This window comes from Lissotriton vulgaris, chromosome 8 (genome assembly GCF_964263255.1).
Source record: "Lissotriton vulgaris chromosome 8, aLisVul1.2, whole genome shotgun sequence".
Lineage (NCBI taxonomy): Eukaryota > Metazoa > Chordata > Amphibia > Caudata > Salamandridae > Lissotriton > Lissotriton vulgaris.
In genome coordinates, this window is record NC_141696.1 from 1253226208 (window position 1) to 1253241631 (window position 15424).

Consider the following 15424-nt stretch of genomic DNA (forward strand, 5'->3'; position numbering starts at 1 on the left):
CGTTGTACTCCCTCCATTTACAAAGCAAATGGGGAGCTCCATGTTTGGAGTTCTCTGCCTTTATGGTGGAGAACTCTGCACATTAAAGGTAGGGCAGACGCAGGCAGAGGTCGCCCCCCTGTAAATAACAACAAACACTTCTCCCTAATACATACTTTAAAGCAAGGCAGTATATCCAAAAATACACATGTCCCATAGACCAGTTGTTTATCCAAATGTATTATCAGAAAGTACAAATCATTTTTATAAATAGACTTTTGATATCTTTTCTCTCTGATGTATATATCACGTCCACTGTTCCTCTTCTTGTTAATGGAGCTCCTTCAAAGTTGATGTTTTCAAGATACTTTTATATATAATTTTGATATAAAAAAATGAATTTATAACAATGATTTGGACTTTTTGAGAATACATTTGGATAAATAACTGGTCTATGGGACGTGTATTTTTGGACATACTACCTTGCTTTAAAGTATGTATTAGGGAGAAGTGCGTGTTGTTATTTATTGCATTTTCCCTGTATTCTTCTCTCTATTATCTCTACAATCAGGGAACCTCTTGTTTTTCCTTTAGCGATCGCCCCTCTGCCCCCACAAAAAGATTTATTTAAGAACTTTAAAAGGCTTTCAGGACTAGGCACCATAACTTTAAAGTCCAGTCTTAATTACAGAGTGTGTGTCCCCGAAATCTACCCATTTTGACAATAATACTAATGATGCCTGTAAATGCTGCGTGCCTGTCCTCCACAACTGACCCCAACTCGTCTCCCCTCTCCTACCCAGACCATCTCAAAGCTCTTTTCTTATCGTTCAATACACTTTACTCTGAGATGCTGAAGAGAATGAAGAAGTGGTTAGCCACAGTGAGTGGTTTTGTGGTGAGTGACGTACTGCGTCGAAATAGCCACCTGCAGAACTGAGAGACTTAGAGAAGCTGAAACAGTCAACACTTTATCAGGGGTCTCCAGTGGGCTGTGCTTTGTGTCTGAAGAGGAGGCCACTAGGTTAGTATACAGGAAGAGCAGCCAGAGACTCAATACAACCCTAAAGCAGGAGCATGTGTGTGCGCAATCCCGCTACAAGCTGGGGGCTAGTCTGGATTCAAGGTAGGCACGACAAAATTGCAGTAATAAACTTTAAATATTAAAAGTTATTAAGCATGTCACTCTATTAACAAACAATGGATGTCTGACCATGTCCACTTTGACGTGCTCTCTGCATCTTCTACTGTGGAGTGGGGTCATTGTCAGCACTTGATATGGATATGTGAATATAGGATGATCTAGGGATGTGCGAAATTCCTGTAATTGGCACTTGCGTAATTACGCAAAATGTTGGGATAGTTATGCTAAATTAAAACTAATTGTGAATAATGCAATACCGTCATTTAGAACTATTTTTTAGCACAAAATGCATCATCTTGTCAATGTTTGTCACAAGGATGCCTTTAGCTCTAAAAAGGCCAGCGAGAAGTTTTGTGAACACAGCCGCTTGCCTTCTTGTTCACATTCCTTCTGGGCTCCTGCGTAATTCCTCTACAAACTATGGCGTAATTATGCGAGTGATTTAATCGCATGATTTCTGGTATTTAGCGTAACTAGCGTAAAATACAGCATCAATTACGGTGACATAATTTAAATTCCACCTGTGCATAATCCTGTCCTGAGCATCATACACATACTATCACTTGTAATATGAGAACTAAGAAGAGAACACTTCCCTAGCTGCACGGAACATTGTCTAATTAATTGTTAACAATCTTTTGATGCACATTTCACTACACATGGTAAGCTGAGCAGTAGTTTCTATACGGACTCACTGCCAGTCGCTTTTATCTCGGGTTGCTTTTAGATGGCTGACTGGACCTCCAGCACTGTGTTTGTCCTCTACTCCCTTGTTGCTCTCGCTCACTTATGTATTCTGTCACTCTCATGCCAGCTAGCTCACTCGCTCACAGACTGACTCTGTCTCTCACAAACTTACTATCGGAATCATTCACATGTACCAAAAAATGCCCTAGACCAGGGGTCTCCAAACCGGTCCTGGAGGGCCGGATCCATGCCAGATTTTTTGGATATCCCCATTGAGATACATGTAGTTATTTTAAAAATCTGGCATGGATCCGGCCCTCCAGGACCGGTTTGGGGACCCCTGCCCTAGACAATATATTAGATCTGGCCTAGAGAATGCTTCAGTTGTTTCGGGAACCACATGTAATCAAACACACGCACGCACACACACACTTCATCAAAAACGCACACACACATACACTCTCTCACACATACATATATATGTGGTGCTTTGGATCAGTCCTCTTCATCCATTGGTCTGCAAAGTTGCCAATCACATTCTGATTCATCTCACTGAAGCATACAGGCTGAGAGAACGTGACAGTGTTTAATTTCCGTTCATTCATTGGCTGCCTTGCATTGAATACGAGAATGTTGCGGTGGTGGTGGTGGTGTTGGTTGTAGTGTTGAAGGTGATAATAGTAGTGCTGATGGTGGTAGCAGTGGCGAGAATAGTGGTGATATTAGCACTGGCAGTAGTTGCAGCAGTAGAGATTATATTCCCGATAGTAGTGATAGTGATACAGGTGGTGATAGTGACTGTGAGGGTGATATTTACGGTGATGCTTTTGGTGGCAGTGGAAATAGTTGTGATGATAGCGATGGTGGTAGCTGAGACCAGGTCAAATGCAGCCGTTGGTCACGGGTCAAGCATTGATTAGGATGGTGAGGTCACATAATGAAGGCAGTTCACATCTTGGAGGAGAGAGTACTTAAGCATGGTCGAGGGTGGTGTTATAGTAGTGCTGGAGATGTTGGTGGTAGTGGTTGTGTTGGAGGCAACGTTGGGAGTGGTAATGGTAATGATAGGTGCATCATGGAAGAATTGGAAAGAATAGTGTGTCAAAATGTGGGGTGCAGCTTTCATGAGGCATGGTGGAGCAGCAGCACTCCAGTGCCAACTAATTACCCCCCCCCCCCACAATCCTCTTTTTCATTGTGTAGGGAGTGGTCCAGCTATCCCGCTTGGTGCGTTCCATCTCCACGCACTATTCCTGATTACAGGTGATGGCTGTGCACATTTCTGTGAACACCAACAAAGTCAAAACTTTGTGACGAGTCACAGAAGATGTACCTGGCTATTTCCAACCTAGAAATACGTGAAAAAAGAGAAAGCATGCTTTCAAGGGCGGGTGGGAAAGGAGGAGGTTTCACCGAATGAAAAACGGACATTAGTTTGATGCAGTAGGAGTACTCATGGATTGCTGTGAATATCATAAAATAAATGAATCTACTCCAAATGTAGCTACAAACTCATCGGGATTAGACTTCAGATGTTTGTATCCAAATCGTGCAGTTGAAAAAGAAAGAAATATTAGGATACAAGAAATATCTCCGTTTTTAGTTTCTGGGTGAGGTTTCGTAATGACTCCATGTCACAAAGACTACTGTGCTCTAACCCAGGTTTTCTTTCACAACATACTGCATTCCGGGAGTTGTAGTCCTAATTGACTTCATTTCATCCAGTGTAAATAAAACCCATGAAAACAATGGTCTGTAAAATAAAAAACAGCACTGGGTGGAAAATTGTGTTATTAGGGACATGGGGTAATCTTAAAACGTTGCACTGCCCAACGGTGTAGTATTTTTAATAGGAAAGTATGTTTGATCAATGTTCTTGAGATGTACATCCTATTTATACGAATGACACACCAGGCAAAATATACAATGAAATAAACAGTGTGAAGCAGTAGCTCACAGGCGAACATTAATATTCAGTACAGTGTTTTCTTAAAAACTGCCAAGTTTAACTCATTTATGCCGCAAATGCAGAGGCACAAACACTTCTCGTCCACAGCTGCCTACCGCAGTTCTGCAACCAAGGTCAAGGCCGGAGCAGTCAGTGTGTCAGAATGGAGACATGCAAACCCACCTGTATGTAATATAGACCAACACAGCAACATGTCTTCTTCTCCCTTCTCGGAACTCACTCTCTCTAACTTCATTTCGAATCTAGCTCTGATAATGAATGCTACAGCATTGTGATATGTGCTCTGCTTCCACTGGAAGCAGTCTCTCGTTCCAGGCCACCCACTTCTAAACATCAGCACTTAAGCAGGTAGGTTGCTCATCTCAGAGCAACATACATAGGGGCATATTTACAAGGAAATGTTGGAGCGGGGAAGTGTGCCAAATTTAGCAGCGCTGCGCTATGACAGTTCCAAAATGCAGGTATGCGCTGTATTGAAGTTTAGTTTAGTTTATTAGTCAATTAAAACCATAAACAAAATCACACGGTTGATAAGTACATAACAAATAAAAAATAAAATGGATATAAAGCAGGTATGTCATACATCTAGTACAACCTCGACTCTTCACGCTACATACCATTTGCTTTCTTCAACTTTCCTTCCTATACATTTTAGTCAGGATACCAACACTAATCTAAGTTAGAAAAAAAGTACTAAAAAGAAATCATTTGTTACCCTAATGTATAAAAAGGCAAGCTTTTTTCACAGATAACTAAAATGTCTCTTGTATGCGCTGTATTTACAGCAATACAGTAGACCCCTGTGTTTTCCTAGCGCTGGTGGTAAAATTAGCTGCCTGGTGCCAATTTAGGCTCCCTTGAATAGTGCAAGGGGGCCTGTGTTTCAGGGAAGGATTGTTTAAGTGCAGGAAGAAAATACATAAACAATCAATGGTGATGGATTACTTCTATCTGTGCTGCATTCTGCAGCACACATAGAAGTAGCAAATTGCCATTATTTAATGATTGTTTATGTGCGGGAAGGGACACGTTCCTGCAAATAAATAATCATTAATGGCATTTTGCTCTTTCAACGTGTGCTGCAGAATGAGGCACACATAGAAAAAGCAAAAACAAAGAAAAATAAAAGTATTTCTCCTCATTGCGCCATTTTAACGTGTGTTATTGCATGGCGTTAGTTTTTGGTGCTGCCTCAGATTTACACATACTTGTAAATTTTAGGCAGCACCACAATGCAAAGGGTTTTGCAGTTGAACGCCCACAGCAACACCCATTGCATGCCCCTTTCGCGCAAATTGATGTGTGTAAAGGGGCCTTATTTACAAGGCGGTGTTAAGCTACCCAAAGTAGCACCGCTTTGTAAATATGGAGAAGGGCATAACGCCACCAGAACTTTGCTATATGTGACTTTATGGTGGTGGTGCTATCCACTTGTAAATGTACCCCTCAGTGCTGTTCCTTTTTTTCCTTCCAACACACCTAGAGGCATATTTACAAGAAAGTGGCGGTGTGTGTATTAGCTCAAAAATTGCTGGCACCGCTCTCTCATCACTATAGAAATGAAGAGATGCACTGTATTTACAATAATACAACACACCCCTGCATTTCTACCTTTGCTGGTGATAAATTCAGCGACCTAGCGCCAACACAGGCACCCTTGCACCGTGAGCAAGGGTGCCTGTGTTGAGGGAACGATTGTTTATGTGTAGGAAGGGACACCTTCCTGCAAAAACAATCACTAATGGTGATTTGTAACTCCTATGTGTTCTGTATTGTGCAGCACACATAGAAGTTGCAAATTGTCATTTTTTTAAATGATTGTTTATGTGCAGGAAGAGACATCTTCCTGCACATAAAAAATCATTCATGACAATTTGCTGTTTGTATGTGTGCTGCCCAATAGCAATAATGAGGAGAAATAAAGCGTATCTCCACGTTTCGCCATGTTAAGACCAGGATTTCCCTGGTCTTAAATGTTGTTGTTGTCTCCTATTAATCCTTTCGCTGCGGCGGCTATTCCACCGCAGCGCTAACGGGGCGGGGCGGACGCATGCTGGTGACAGAACAGCTCCTTCACTAGCCGCGGTTGAGCTGTGCTCGTGACGGAGCGGTTCCATCATGGCCCACCCCACTCAATAGAACGCGCCGCGCAGGCGCGGCGGCCGGGCCATGACGGAACCGCTCCGTCATCAGCACAGCCCAACCGTAGCTGATGACGGAGCGGTTCCGACATCAGCACGGGAGGGGTTAATGTCACACTTGTAAATACAGGGCAGCGTCAAAATCAATGGGTGTTGCGGCGGAACACACTCTGAGGCACCCATTGCTCACCCCTTTCACGATAAGTCCGGTGTGAAAGGAGGCCTTATTTACAAGGTGGCATTAAGCCACTTTAAGTGGCTTAACACCACCTTGTAAATAAGGCACAGCCCCTATCGCCACAGGAACGTCGCAAAAAGTGACGTTCCTGTGGTGATAAGGGCTTGTAAGTATGCCCCCTAGTTGTCAAAACCTGTATAATGGCCGAAAAGGAGCAGCAATACTCAGACTTCCTTGCAAAACCTCTTGAAATGGGTTTACATTTCAAACCAGCTGCGCCTAGAATTCTGCAAGGCAGGCTGCCCATTGTGTACCTGCATTCACGGTTGTGTCCTGATAGGAGGCATTTCTGCTTCTGCTAGTCTTAAGAAAGATCATAGTAGCACTTTTAGGAAATGGAACACTAACATTGTATTATATTGCGGCCTTTGTACAGAGCCTCACACCACTGATGAGTGGACAAGTAAGAGCAATGTTGTCAGGACCCATGTGGGAGGGGGGTGGAGCATGAGAAGGGTGGGGCGACTAGGGTTCAACCAGGTATTATAGTTTGTTTACTGCTGGTGTCCTGGGATCATATTATGGCTCTGCTAACTGGGCCAAGCGCATCCCTTCCACACTTGACTCTTGGATAGCGAAAGCGAGCAGTCAAATGCTTCTCATGGAGGTAGTGTGGGCGACAAGAGCTTAGAACGTAACAGTCAACCACTAGTCTCAATCACATATTGTCCAGCCCAGTACTTATCTTGTAGTTAAAAGACAGTACTTTACTCCCAAAGCAAAACAAAATATTACACTATATATCCACCTCTTGTATTCACAGTGGCAGATTCTTCAGCACAGTCCAACCTCTCATCCTAGTTGTGGGCAACGTATTGCTTTTACCTGTTGGATGGCATTGAGGTGCGAGTGGTGCAGCTATTGCAGCGCCCGCAGCAGCAACACCTTCATTTCTTTTTGGTCTGCAGTGGTGACCTTACAGTAGAATAGGGGCGGCTGATCTGTGGAGTAGCACTTGTGTTTGGCAGTTGTGGTCTCGCTAGCTCAGTGCAGACTGGTGCTCAGACACAACATTCTTGACCTCTCGGCCCAGTTGACTTTGATGAGGTTTCTGCAGCAGCTGCAGCATTCGGGTCCATCAAGATTCACTTCCTGATGTTGGCATTGGCAATCTCTCTGTAAATTGCTTCATGACATAGTGATACTTGCTCTCATAAAGCCTTTGTGCATTTCATGGTGGGATCCACACAAAAAGACACAAGGAGCTCGTCACAGCATGGTCAGGGTGTTCCTCATGCTGGGGACACACTGGATTTCTTCTCCTGGACAGTTTCTCCTGCAGGGCCAGGCATGCTTCTAGGCATCAGGAAAACCTTAGGTACTCCCGCAGAAGGTAGGAAAGTGCAGATTGCAGGTGACTTATTCTTTAAAGGATTCCCTGATTTAATCTTGGACATTTGTAAACTATTGCCAATGGAAGATTTCAAGAAAATTGTGTTCACCAAGTCCATCTTCGCCTGTCAAATTGTTAAGAATGGAACTTGGAATTGTGGGTACATTTGTGTCTTTAACCAACATTATTTGATGAGGCTATAAAGTGCTTCTTGCCCCTGCCTCTTCATTGAGATCCCTCCTTAAGGCAGATATTTTGAAATGTCATAGATCTATGGAGTATTTAGAGTGTAATCCACTAGTATTACAGGGATGGTTGTCAGGGCATCACCGATTGTTTCTTAGAGCTCAATCTCTGTATCTTAGTTTTAAGCTGGATAAGGTGCCCTGTACTTCCTTGAACTAAACTGTATGAACAGTATGAAATTATATTTTGTTTTGACTGACTCGATCCTGTTTATCTTTTTAAAACCCACATAGTATAAGACTTTTTATTATTCACTTTGAAAAAGTCCCTCTAAACGTAGTATTGGAGAAATGGAGAAAGAACTCCCAACAATCTTCTGTTTGTGACCTCTGCTATAAAGGAACTCAAAATATGTTTCATGTTTTGAACTTATGTTCAGCATCACAAGAGGCTATAGTCAAATATGTATTACTGTTGATAAAGAGATACCATTTTGACAACTATCAAGCTGTGATGGTGTTGCTAAAAAGTACAGTGTTAAAAAGGCTAAAAAGTTAATGTGCAAGAATGGGTGTAAGGTGACATAGTAGCTTGTACACGTTTGTAATGTGTTTAGCAGTTCCAAGTATTTTGATCAGTCTAACTGTATTGGATTTAGAAAAGGTGGATTCTCTGTGTGTGCAGGATGGAAATGGTATGAAGTCATAGATGGTAGGCCAGAATAAGATATTTGGTACTTACTGGAAATAAGGGAACACATTATTAAGAAGCAAGGGATCCTTGCTAATAAAAGATCTCCTCAAATGAGATAATTGCCCTTGGTCCAGATTTGGATAGTTATTTTTTATACAGAATACAAGTTGGAACTGCAATTGGAGGATTAGATAAAATTAAACATTATTGTCCATGACGTGCTTCTCAAGTTAAATGCCTAGGCCTTTCAGAAAACGTGACAGAGGACCAAGGAAAATTGTGTCTACCAAACAAACTATATCCAGGATGCAACATATTCATTATTCATCTGCAAGAACTCTTTTTGATTTGAAACAATGTGGTTGTGTCTCTGATGTTTTACGTCTTGGCAAGTAAGATGCATGATGCACTGCATTGATAAAAACTTTCATTTAATATATGCTACTAAATCCCTCAGAATCTATTTATTTATTTATTTATTTGTTTATGGCATTTACAGAGCATGACTCTAGCCAGAGGTACAGCAGAGCTCTTTTTATGTAAAAATTCAGTTACAACAGAAATTTTGTATAACTTCAACTTCCAACTGCATATTAGGGGAATAGTATGGTACTATGAGTCAGAAAAAGTGAATGATAGGATTGTTTTCAGAAGCCAAAGGCGCTTTGATTTTTTCGGATGGATTCTCGGATCTGGTTCCAAAACATGTTGCTGGGCAGAAAAAAGTTTGCTTCACAGTCTTGATTTTATAAATTTTAATGATCTCCAGTGTTTTCTCTCTTGTTAGTTTTGGTCTCCCTTCCTCTGGTGCAGAGTTAAGGTAGCATGGGAGCTCGTGTGCCACCTTGTGTGTCATGTTGGAGGATGTTGAAATTCATACGTGTCCCCACTGACAGCTAGTAGAGTTACTTTAGACTCAAAGTTATGTGATCTGATTTGCTTGAGTTGCTTCCAACTGTGCTGAAGCATGTAGTGTGGCTCTAAGGGACACAATGGTGGATGTGGATGGACCTGATAAATTGGCATTGCTGCTAGGTATATGGCTGAGTACCAGAGCGTGAACTGATGACCTGATGTTTTCTAGTGGGATGGAGTTCTTGATTTTCTTTAAAAGTATGAAGTTATTCTTGTCAGTTTATTAACACGCTCAAGGAAATTTAAGTTTTAGTCTATCGTTAATCCCAGGATTTTGCTACGAGGGCAGTTGCAGGTGAAATTCCTAAGGAGCAGCCATGGACGGCAGTGGGAGTACCTGCAGGGCAGTGACGTGGGGAGGGGGAGGGGCAGAGTGGGGGGTAGTAATGTATGGATTAGGGAGTTTTACAGGTAAGTAAACATTTAAATAAATAAAACAAATTTCGTTGCCCGCACTGCATCGCATTTGGGGATGCAGTGGACTCAACACAATTCGTTTTATTTATTTAAATGTTTACTTACCTGGGAAGCTCCGTAATCCATACATTACTACCCCCCAACCTGCCCCTCCCCCCCACCTCCCCCCCCCCACTTCACTGCCCTGCAGGTACTCCCACTGCCGGCCGTGGCTGCTAAGGAGGGGAGCAGAGCTTTAAGCCATTTTTACACAGGTAGGTGACTGCATTTGGAATGATGAAGTATGAATTCAGTCAACCTAGGATTCAGTTTTAACAAAAAGTAGACATCCATCCAATACATTTTTTTAGTAAAATTTTCGGATTGATTATTTTCAAAGGATGGAAGACCATGAGGTACAGCCAGGTTTTGGTGTCAATTCTTGAGTTTCTCCTTTTACTATTACAGTCTGTGGATCTATGTATATGTTAAAAAGGTGAGGAGAGAGTGGTCATCTTTGTGGTACACAGCAGTTAAGGTGTACTATGATCACTCAAAGGAGTAGAGTATGATGAACAGCGGATGCTCCTTCGCTAAGGCAGAGGAGCATGGCCCTGCTGCTTCTGAGCAGTGCAACAAATGAAAAATAAAATGATAATAGCAGTATTTTATTATCATTGTATTTTTCTCTACGGAGCCTGGTTGGGCGAGGCGGAGCTGGGCTTCTGTCACAGTGCAGGAGAATGACTGGTATATGCACCTTAAGTGCGCATGATAGTTTGGACTTCCGTTTTGGGCCGGCCAAACAATCATGCGCACTTAGCATGTTCTCCACTGGGTTGTAATGCACAGGCTGGGTGGAGATCATGCACAGGCTCACAGTCTTGACTGAGCGCCAAGCCAGGGTCCACAGACCAATCACGACGCTGGTGTCATGGTGACAGCAGAGTTGTGATTGGCTTAGGGGAGCCTGGATGCTTCCTGCTTCCGGGAGTAAAGAAGAGCCGAAGAGGACGAGAAGCTTGTGGCGTGAACAGGTAAGTGATCTTTATTTTTATATTTCATCCCCCGCCATCCCCATTCCGCAGTAGCTGCCACTGATAATGAATTGGATTCTGGATGCTATGAATGATTAGAACAAATGTAAGACCTATCTTCAATGCCTACTCTGGCTCATAGCATATTAAACGAGGATGTATGGCTGATGGCGTTGAAGGCTACCAACAGGTCTAAAAGATTAGCAAATACATTTTTTTGTGGTCCCTTAAAATAAGTTAGAAATCCCTGGCCGTAGTCTCTTCAGGGTGGAAGAGGAAATACAGAATTGCCTTCAGCTGGCAAAATGAAGAAATTTACTAGAAATATAATAAACATTTTAAAAAAAAGACTCTTTGCTAAACAGTCTGTGCTGGCTTATGATCCGGAAGTCATGATGTCTGCTTATGTGAATACTTTTAAAGCTCCAATAGACCTTTTAAGTTGTGCATTGCTATTTAAATTAATCAATATTATTCCATCTTGTCCATTGTTTGGATTTGCACAGTTCCACTGCAATCCAGTAATTTAAAAGGATACACAGACCCTGCACTTTTCATTTGTTTGTGTACCATGGATCCGGGGATAATTGTGGACCCATTGAAGTCCATACAAGACGCCTGGATCCTTCTCAGCAAACTGTGACAGAGCACCTAATTTTAAGCACTTTGACAGAAAGTGTTGAACCGTCTGGCCATTTACGAAAGTAATCCTCAAAGTGAAACACGCATTGCATTTCCCAAAATGATTCTAAGCAGAAGCGTGAGGCAAATATACCTCTAAGTGATATGACACATTAGGAAATGGTGTATGCTGAAGCAATGTTTGGAGTGTGCAGTTTTTCACATAGCTATTTCATGTCTATCTTCTCCTTATCAGCATCTCAGAGTACGAAGGCGTGTTCTTTACAGATAATGTATCATTCACATTTTTTCATTACCGCTTTGTGTGTGTGTTTTTTTGCTCAGGGCAATGTAATATGCCAGGGTTGACATTTATGCAATCCCCAGTCCTCCCCCAGATGACCAATTATGCAAGCAAACCAACATTCTTTTCGGTAAAGTAAAAATACTGTCGATAAGTAATGCAAGAGTTGATTCCATGTTAGTGAAGCAAAGCCTCTGCATGCTCTTTTACAAAGCCACAGAGTCCTGCAGCATACCCTGACTTCAACAACTGAGTAACAGCACTGTTGAAAACCCCAACAACAGGAGGGAACTTTAAAAGGAAGGAGCAGAGACGTGAAGGCAATCACCTAGATTGATCTGGAGATGTACTTTAAATCTGGCAATTGCCATGTTATCACAGGCTTGTGAAGCATGCATCATCATGCTAGTGCCACAAATAATGCCCTCTGCCACAGCTGCATTTAATAGCCATATGATGGGCAATGCCACGTAGCTCACATACTAACAGTTTAATTGTTTTCCACGTTAACTTTGCAGAAGCAGATTTCTTGGCTGACATTGGCAGACATTGTTCAGTACTTGCAGCACAAATTTGAAGGGTATATTTCGAATACTACGAAAAATGTTTTTCAGAGGCTATGGAAAACTGGAATTTTGATGCTGTATTGTAGGCGGCCTAGGGATTTTTCTGAATTGCTTGGAGCTCAAAATCTTTAAAAGACCTTAGGATGTTTTCAGGGCAGTTCTTCACCAGTGCTGCCTCCCATGGTGACATGACCAAGAGTGTTGCGCTCTCTCTACGATCAGGATTAGAGGTATGCATTATTTGAGGAATGTACGACCTGGATTCCATCGTTCATGTCATGCTCCAAAACATATCAATACCCAAGCCTCTACATTAATTAATACATAAATAAATAAAACACTGTCAATGTCCCTTTTTAACAAAGCAAATTCTACCCAGAATACGTTTTCCCTATTACCTTTCCATGCTATCCCAGGCATCAGAAACACCATTTCTACTTTCTACATTATTCCTATTATATTTAATAGTCGGTGCTTAATTTGAGCCAGTGGTTGCTGTTGGGGTTTGTAGGAGAGTAGGGTCTGCAATCCTATGATCACCCAGATTTTTTGCTTTTGTTTCACTGGTTTACGACTTTCTCTGGCTGTGGGCCTGCTAATCAGACCCACAGCCTGGCTGTTCTCTTTCTAAATTACGACATGTACCCTAGGTGCATTTACCAATTGGTACTGGGCCACCTTATCAGACCCCGTAACTCAGGGCATAGGTGTACCCAGGGCCGCCAGGGGCTGCAGCATGTATTATGCCACCCCTGACTGGCCTCCTAAATTTGACACAACTGGCTGCATGACAGCTGGGGCGAAGTCGTGTAATCACACTTTGTTTTAGATATAGTAGCCCTATATCTAACCATACAATGGACACCCGAGTTCTTATCAGTCACTCCTATGGCAGGCCTTGACAATCCTGAAGGCAGAGTGCATGGGCTCGTGTGAACTAGGCTCTGGCCCGAGCCGAGCCCGGTTGCAGCTTGCGGAACCAAGATCCAATGGCTGTTCCATGGTAACGCGTACCACATCGGTAACTTCGGTGTCGCGTTATCAAGACATGTCGGGTAAGGTGTCATACGAATCGGGATGCTGCCCTCTCACCAACTCTGGCGACGAGGTTAGCATTCCGCCCTTCTAGAGGGACACGACATGTACGTAACTGTGAACCCCGGTTAAAGTTAACCAAAGCCTCAGCTCCACAAAATGGATGCTGCCACCACAGACACGAGTCTGACCTCCTGCTGCTGGGAGTCCTTCCAGCGAGGAGCGCTTGGACAAAGGGTTTCCTGTCGAGGGCGGTGTTCGCACCGTCCCAGACAGGGTTTGTGTATTCTGGGTAGGTAGGGCTTTTGCGAGAAGGTGACTGCGGAGTGGCACCCCGGTGCTCACTACGCATCTGCCGGTCAGAACCAGTTCCAGGGGCGCCAGCCCTGGCCTGGGGAAAGTCCGGCAGGGGAGAGGGGTGTAACTACCCCCCTTCCTGGTCCCACCCTTAGGGCAGGACCTAGTCATGTACCCACCCCTTTCTTTAGAATAAAGGCCGGAGCGGGGACCCTTCCAAATTAGATCATCTTTGAATCAAGAACTACTTTCTACGAAAGGACACTCAAGACTCTTCTCAAGATTTCTCCCTTGTGACTAAGGAGTAGTCACCCTGCATCAGCGGGCACCATCTAAGAACTCTGCGGTTTGCTGCAAGTCCTTCCTCAAGGATCCGACGGCCCAGCTCGACGAGAACCGGCTTCCCTGGCACCTCTGACCTCTACCCACGTCATCAGCTCAGCTGTGATCTGTGGGTGCGACGAGACCTCGAGGTGACGGCCAACCGGTGCCCTCCTGGTACCCTCTGACTACTGGCTAGTAGCACGAACTTGGTCCCCTCTGCTTTCAGGTATCAACGATCTCTGATCCAGGCTTGGATTTCTACGAACTATTCATCACTGGTCGCCGGCCAGCAACTCTTTTTCTTCCGGCTCCTGGCTCGTCAGCGAAGACCCCGACGCCTGTAAGACTTGTGCAGCCGCAGCCCTCGTGGCTAGGTAACTCGGCATTTCGGTGCCTGCATAGCCTCTTTACTCTAGGGTCCTGAGTCCCTCGCTTCCGACTTGCCTTATCGGGTCCGCCCGAGACCTTAAACTTTCCGTGTCCTCGGACACTTGTTTTAATTGTGCACTTGAAGTATTTTCCTAAAGAGATTTGGTTTGTGCTTAGTACCCTGTCCTCATAAAGAGTACAGGGCTGTTGTGATTCTTAATAAATATACTGTTTATTTTCATAACACTTGTGTGGTGTCCTCTCACTTGGTGTTCAAGGGGTATGTGATGGTATAACAGCTGGCTTAACACGCCCTCTCGAGTCTTTAGCCTTAGACTGCTCGTATCCACGCTACTAGGATAGCTGGTCTATAGGTTGACTTACAACCAAACACCATAAGGGTCGTTGGAACGATACATAGCGGTCGCTAGAATAGCGAACGCTGCATATCGGGCCAACTTCTCACATTGGTGAGCAGCGGTTGGGATTTGAGCTTGCTGTTGTTTTACCACACGTATCCTAAGAATATCTTGTTGAAAGATCACACAAGTACTGTTAGTACATATAACTAAAGCTTAGAATACTCTGAGTTCTACTGAACCAGCTGTTGCAGCTCCGCAAGGCTTAGCACACCTTGGCTGCAACTCTTAGCAAGGGAACAGTAGGTAAACACATAGTGTAGGTAGGTGCATCACTTACACCACACTAGAAACAGTATGTCGGACAAAGGAGGAAACTCTGAGTCTCCCCTTGTGTCAGTTGACCCTCCACAGGTCATCCCTTCGAGATATACTGTGCTGAGCTTCAAGGAGTTAAGACAAGTGTGTCACTCCAGGAAGATCAAGCAGGGGTCTAACCCCACAACGTCCTTTCTGATTGGTCTCTTGGAGACTTATGATGCCAGAAAAGCTGAGACCCGTCCCAGCTCTTCTAATCCAGAAGGAGACATGCCTCCCCTCGAGGGAACCAGAGGCGATCCTGACCTCATCCACCTCTCCACTGAGACTGACGAGGTAGAGGACGATGAGAATGAGGATCCCTCTGGGGATGAGGCAGATAAGGGACAGGTAGAAGTCGTAAGACTAAGCAGGTCCAACTTAAGCAAACATGACAGTGGTACTGGGGGACTCCTGGGGCCACTATCAGGTCAGCTTAACATTGGGAATGGACGAGCCAGATCTCTGTCAAGA

At 43.8% G+C, this 15424-nt stretch overlaps 1 protein-coding gene across 1 annotated transcript in view; it reads left to right on the forward strand.

Annotated features, from left to right (window-relative positions):
- Positions 1-973: 973 nt before the first annotated feature.
- The window catches only part of FLT3 (fms related receptor tyrosine kinase 3), a 496362-nt gene continuing 481911 nt past the window's right edge, over positions 974-15424 (forward strand). The window contains exon 1 of the mRNA XM_086933459.1: positions 974-1105. Coding sequence (XP_086789585.1) covers positions 1057-1105 — 49 coding nt within the window. The 5' untranslated portion in view covers positions 974-1056. The remainder of the gene's footprint in view (positions 1106-15424) is intronic.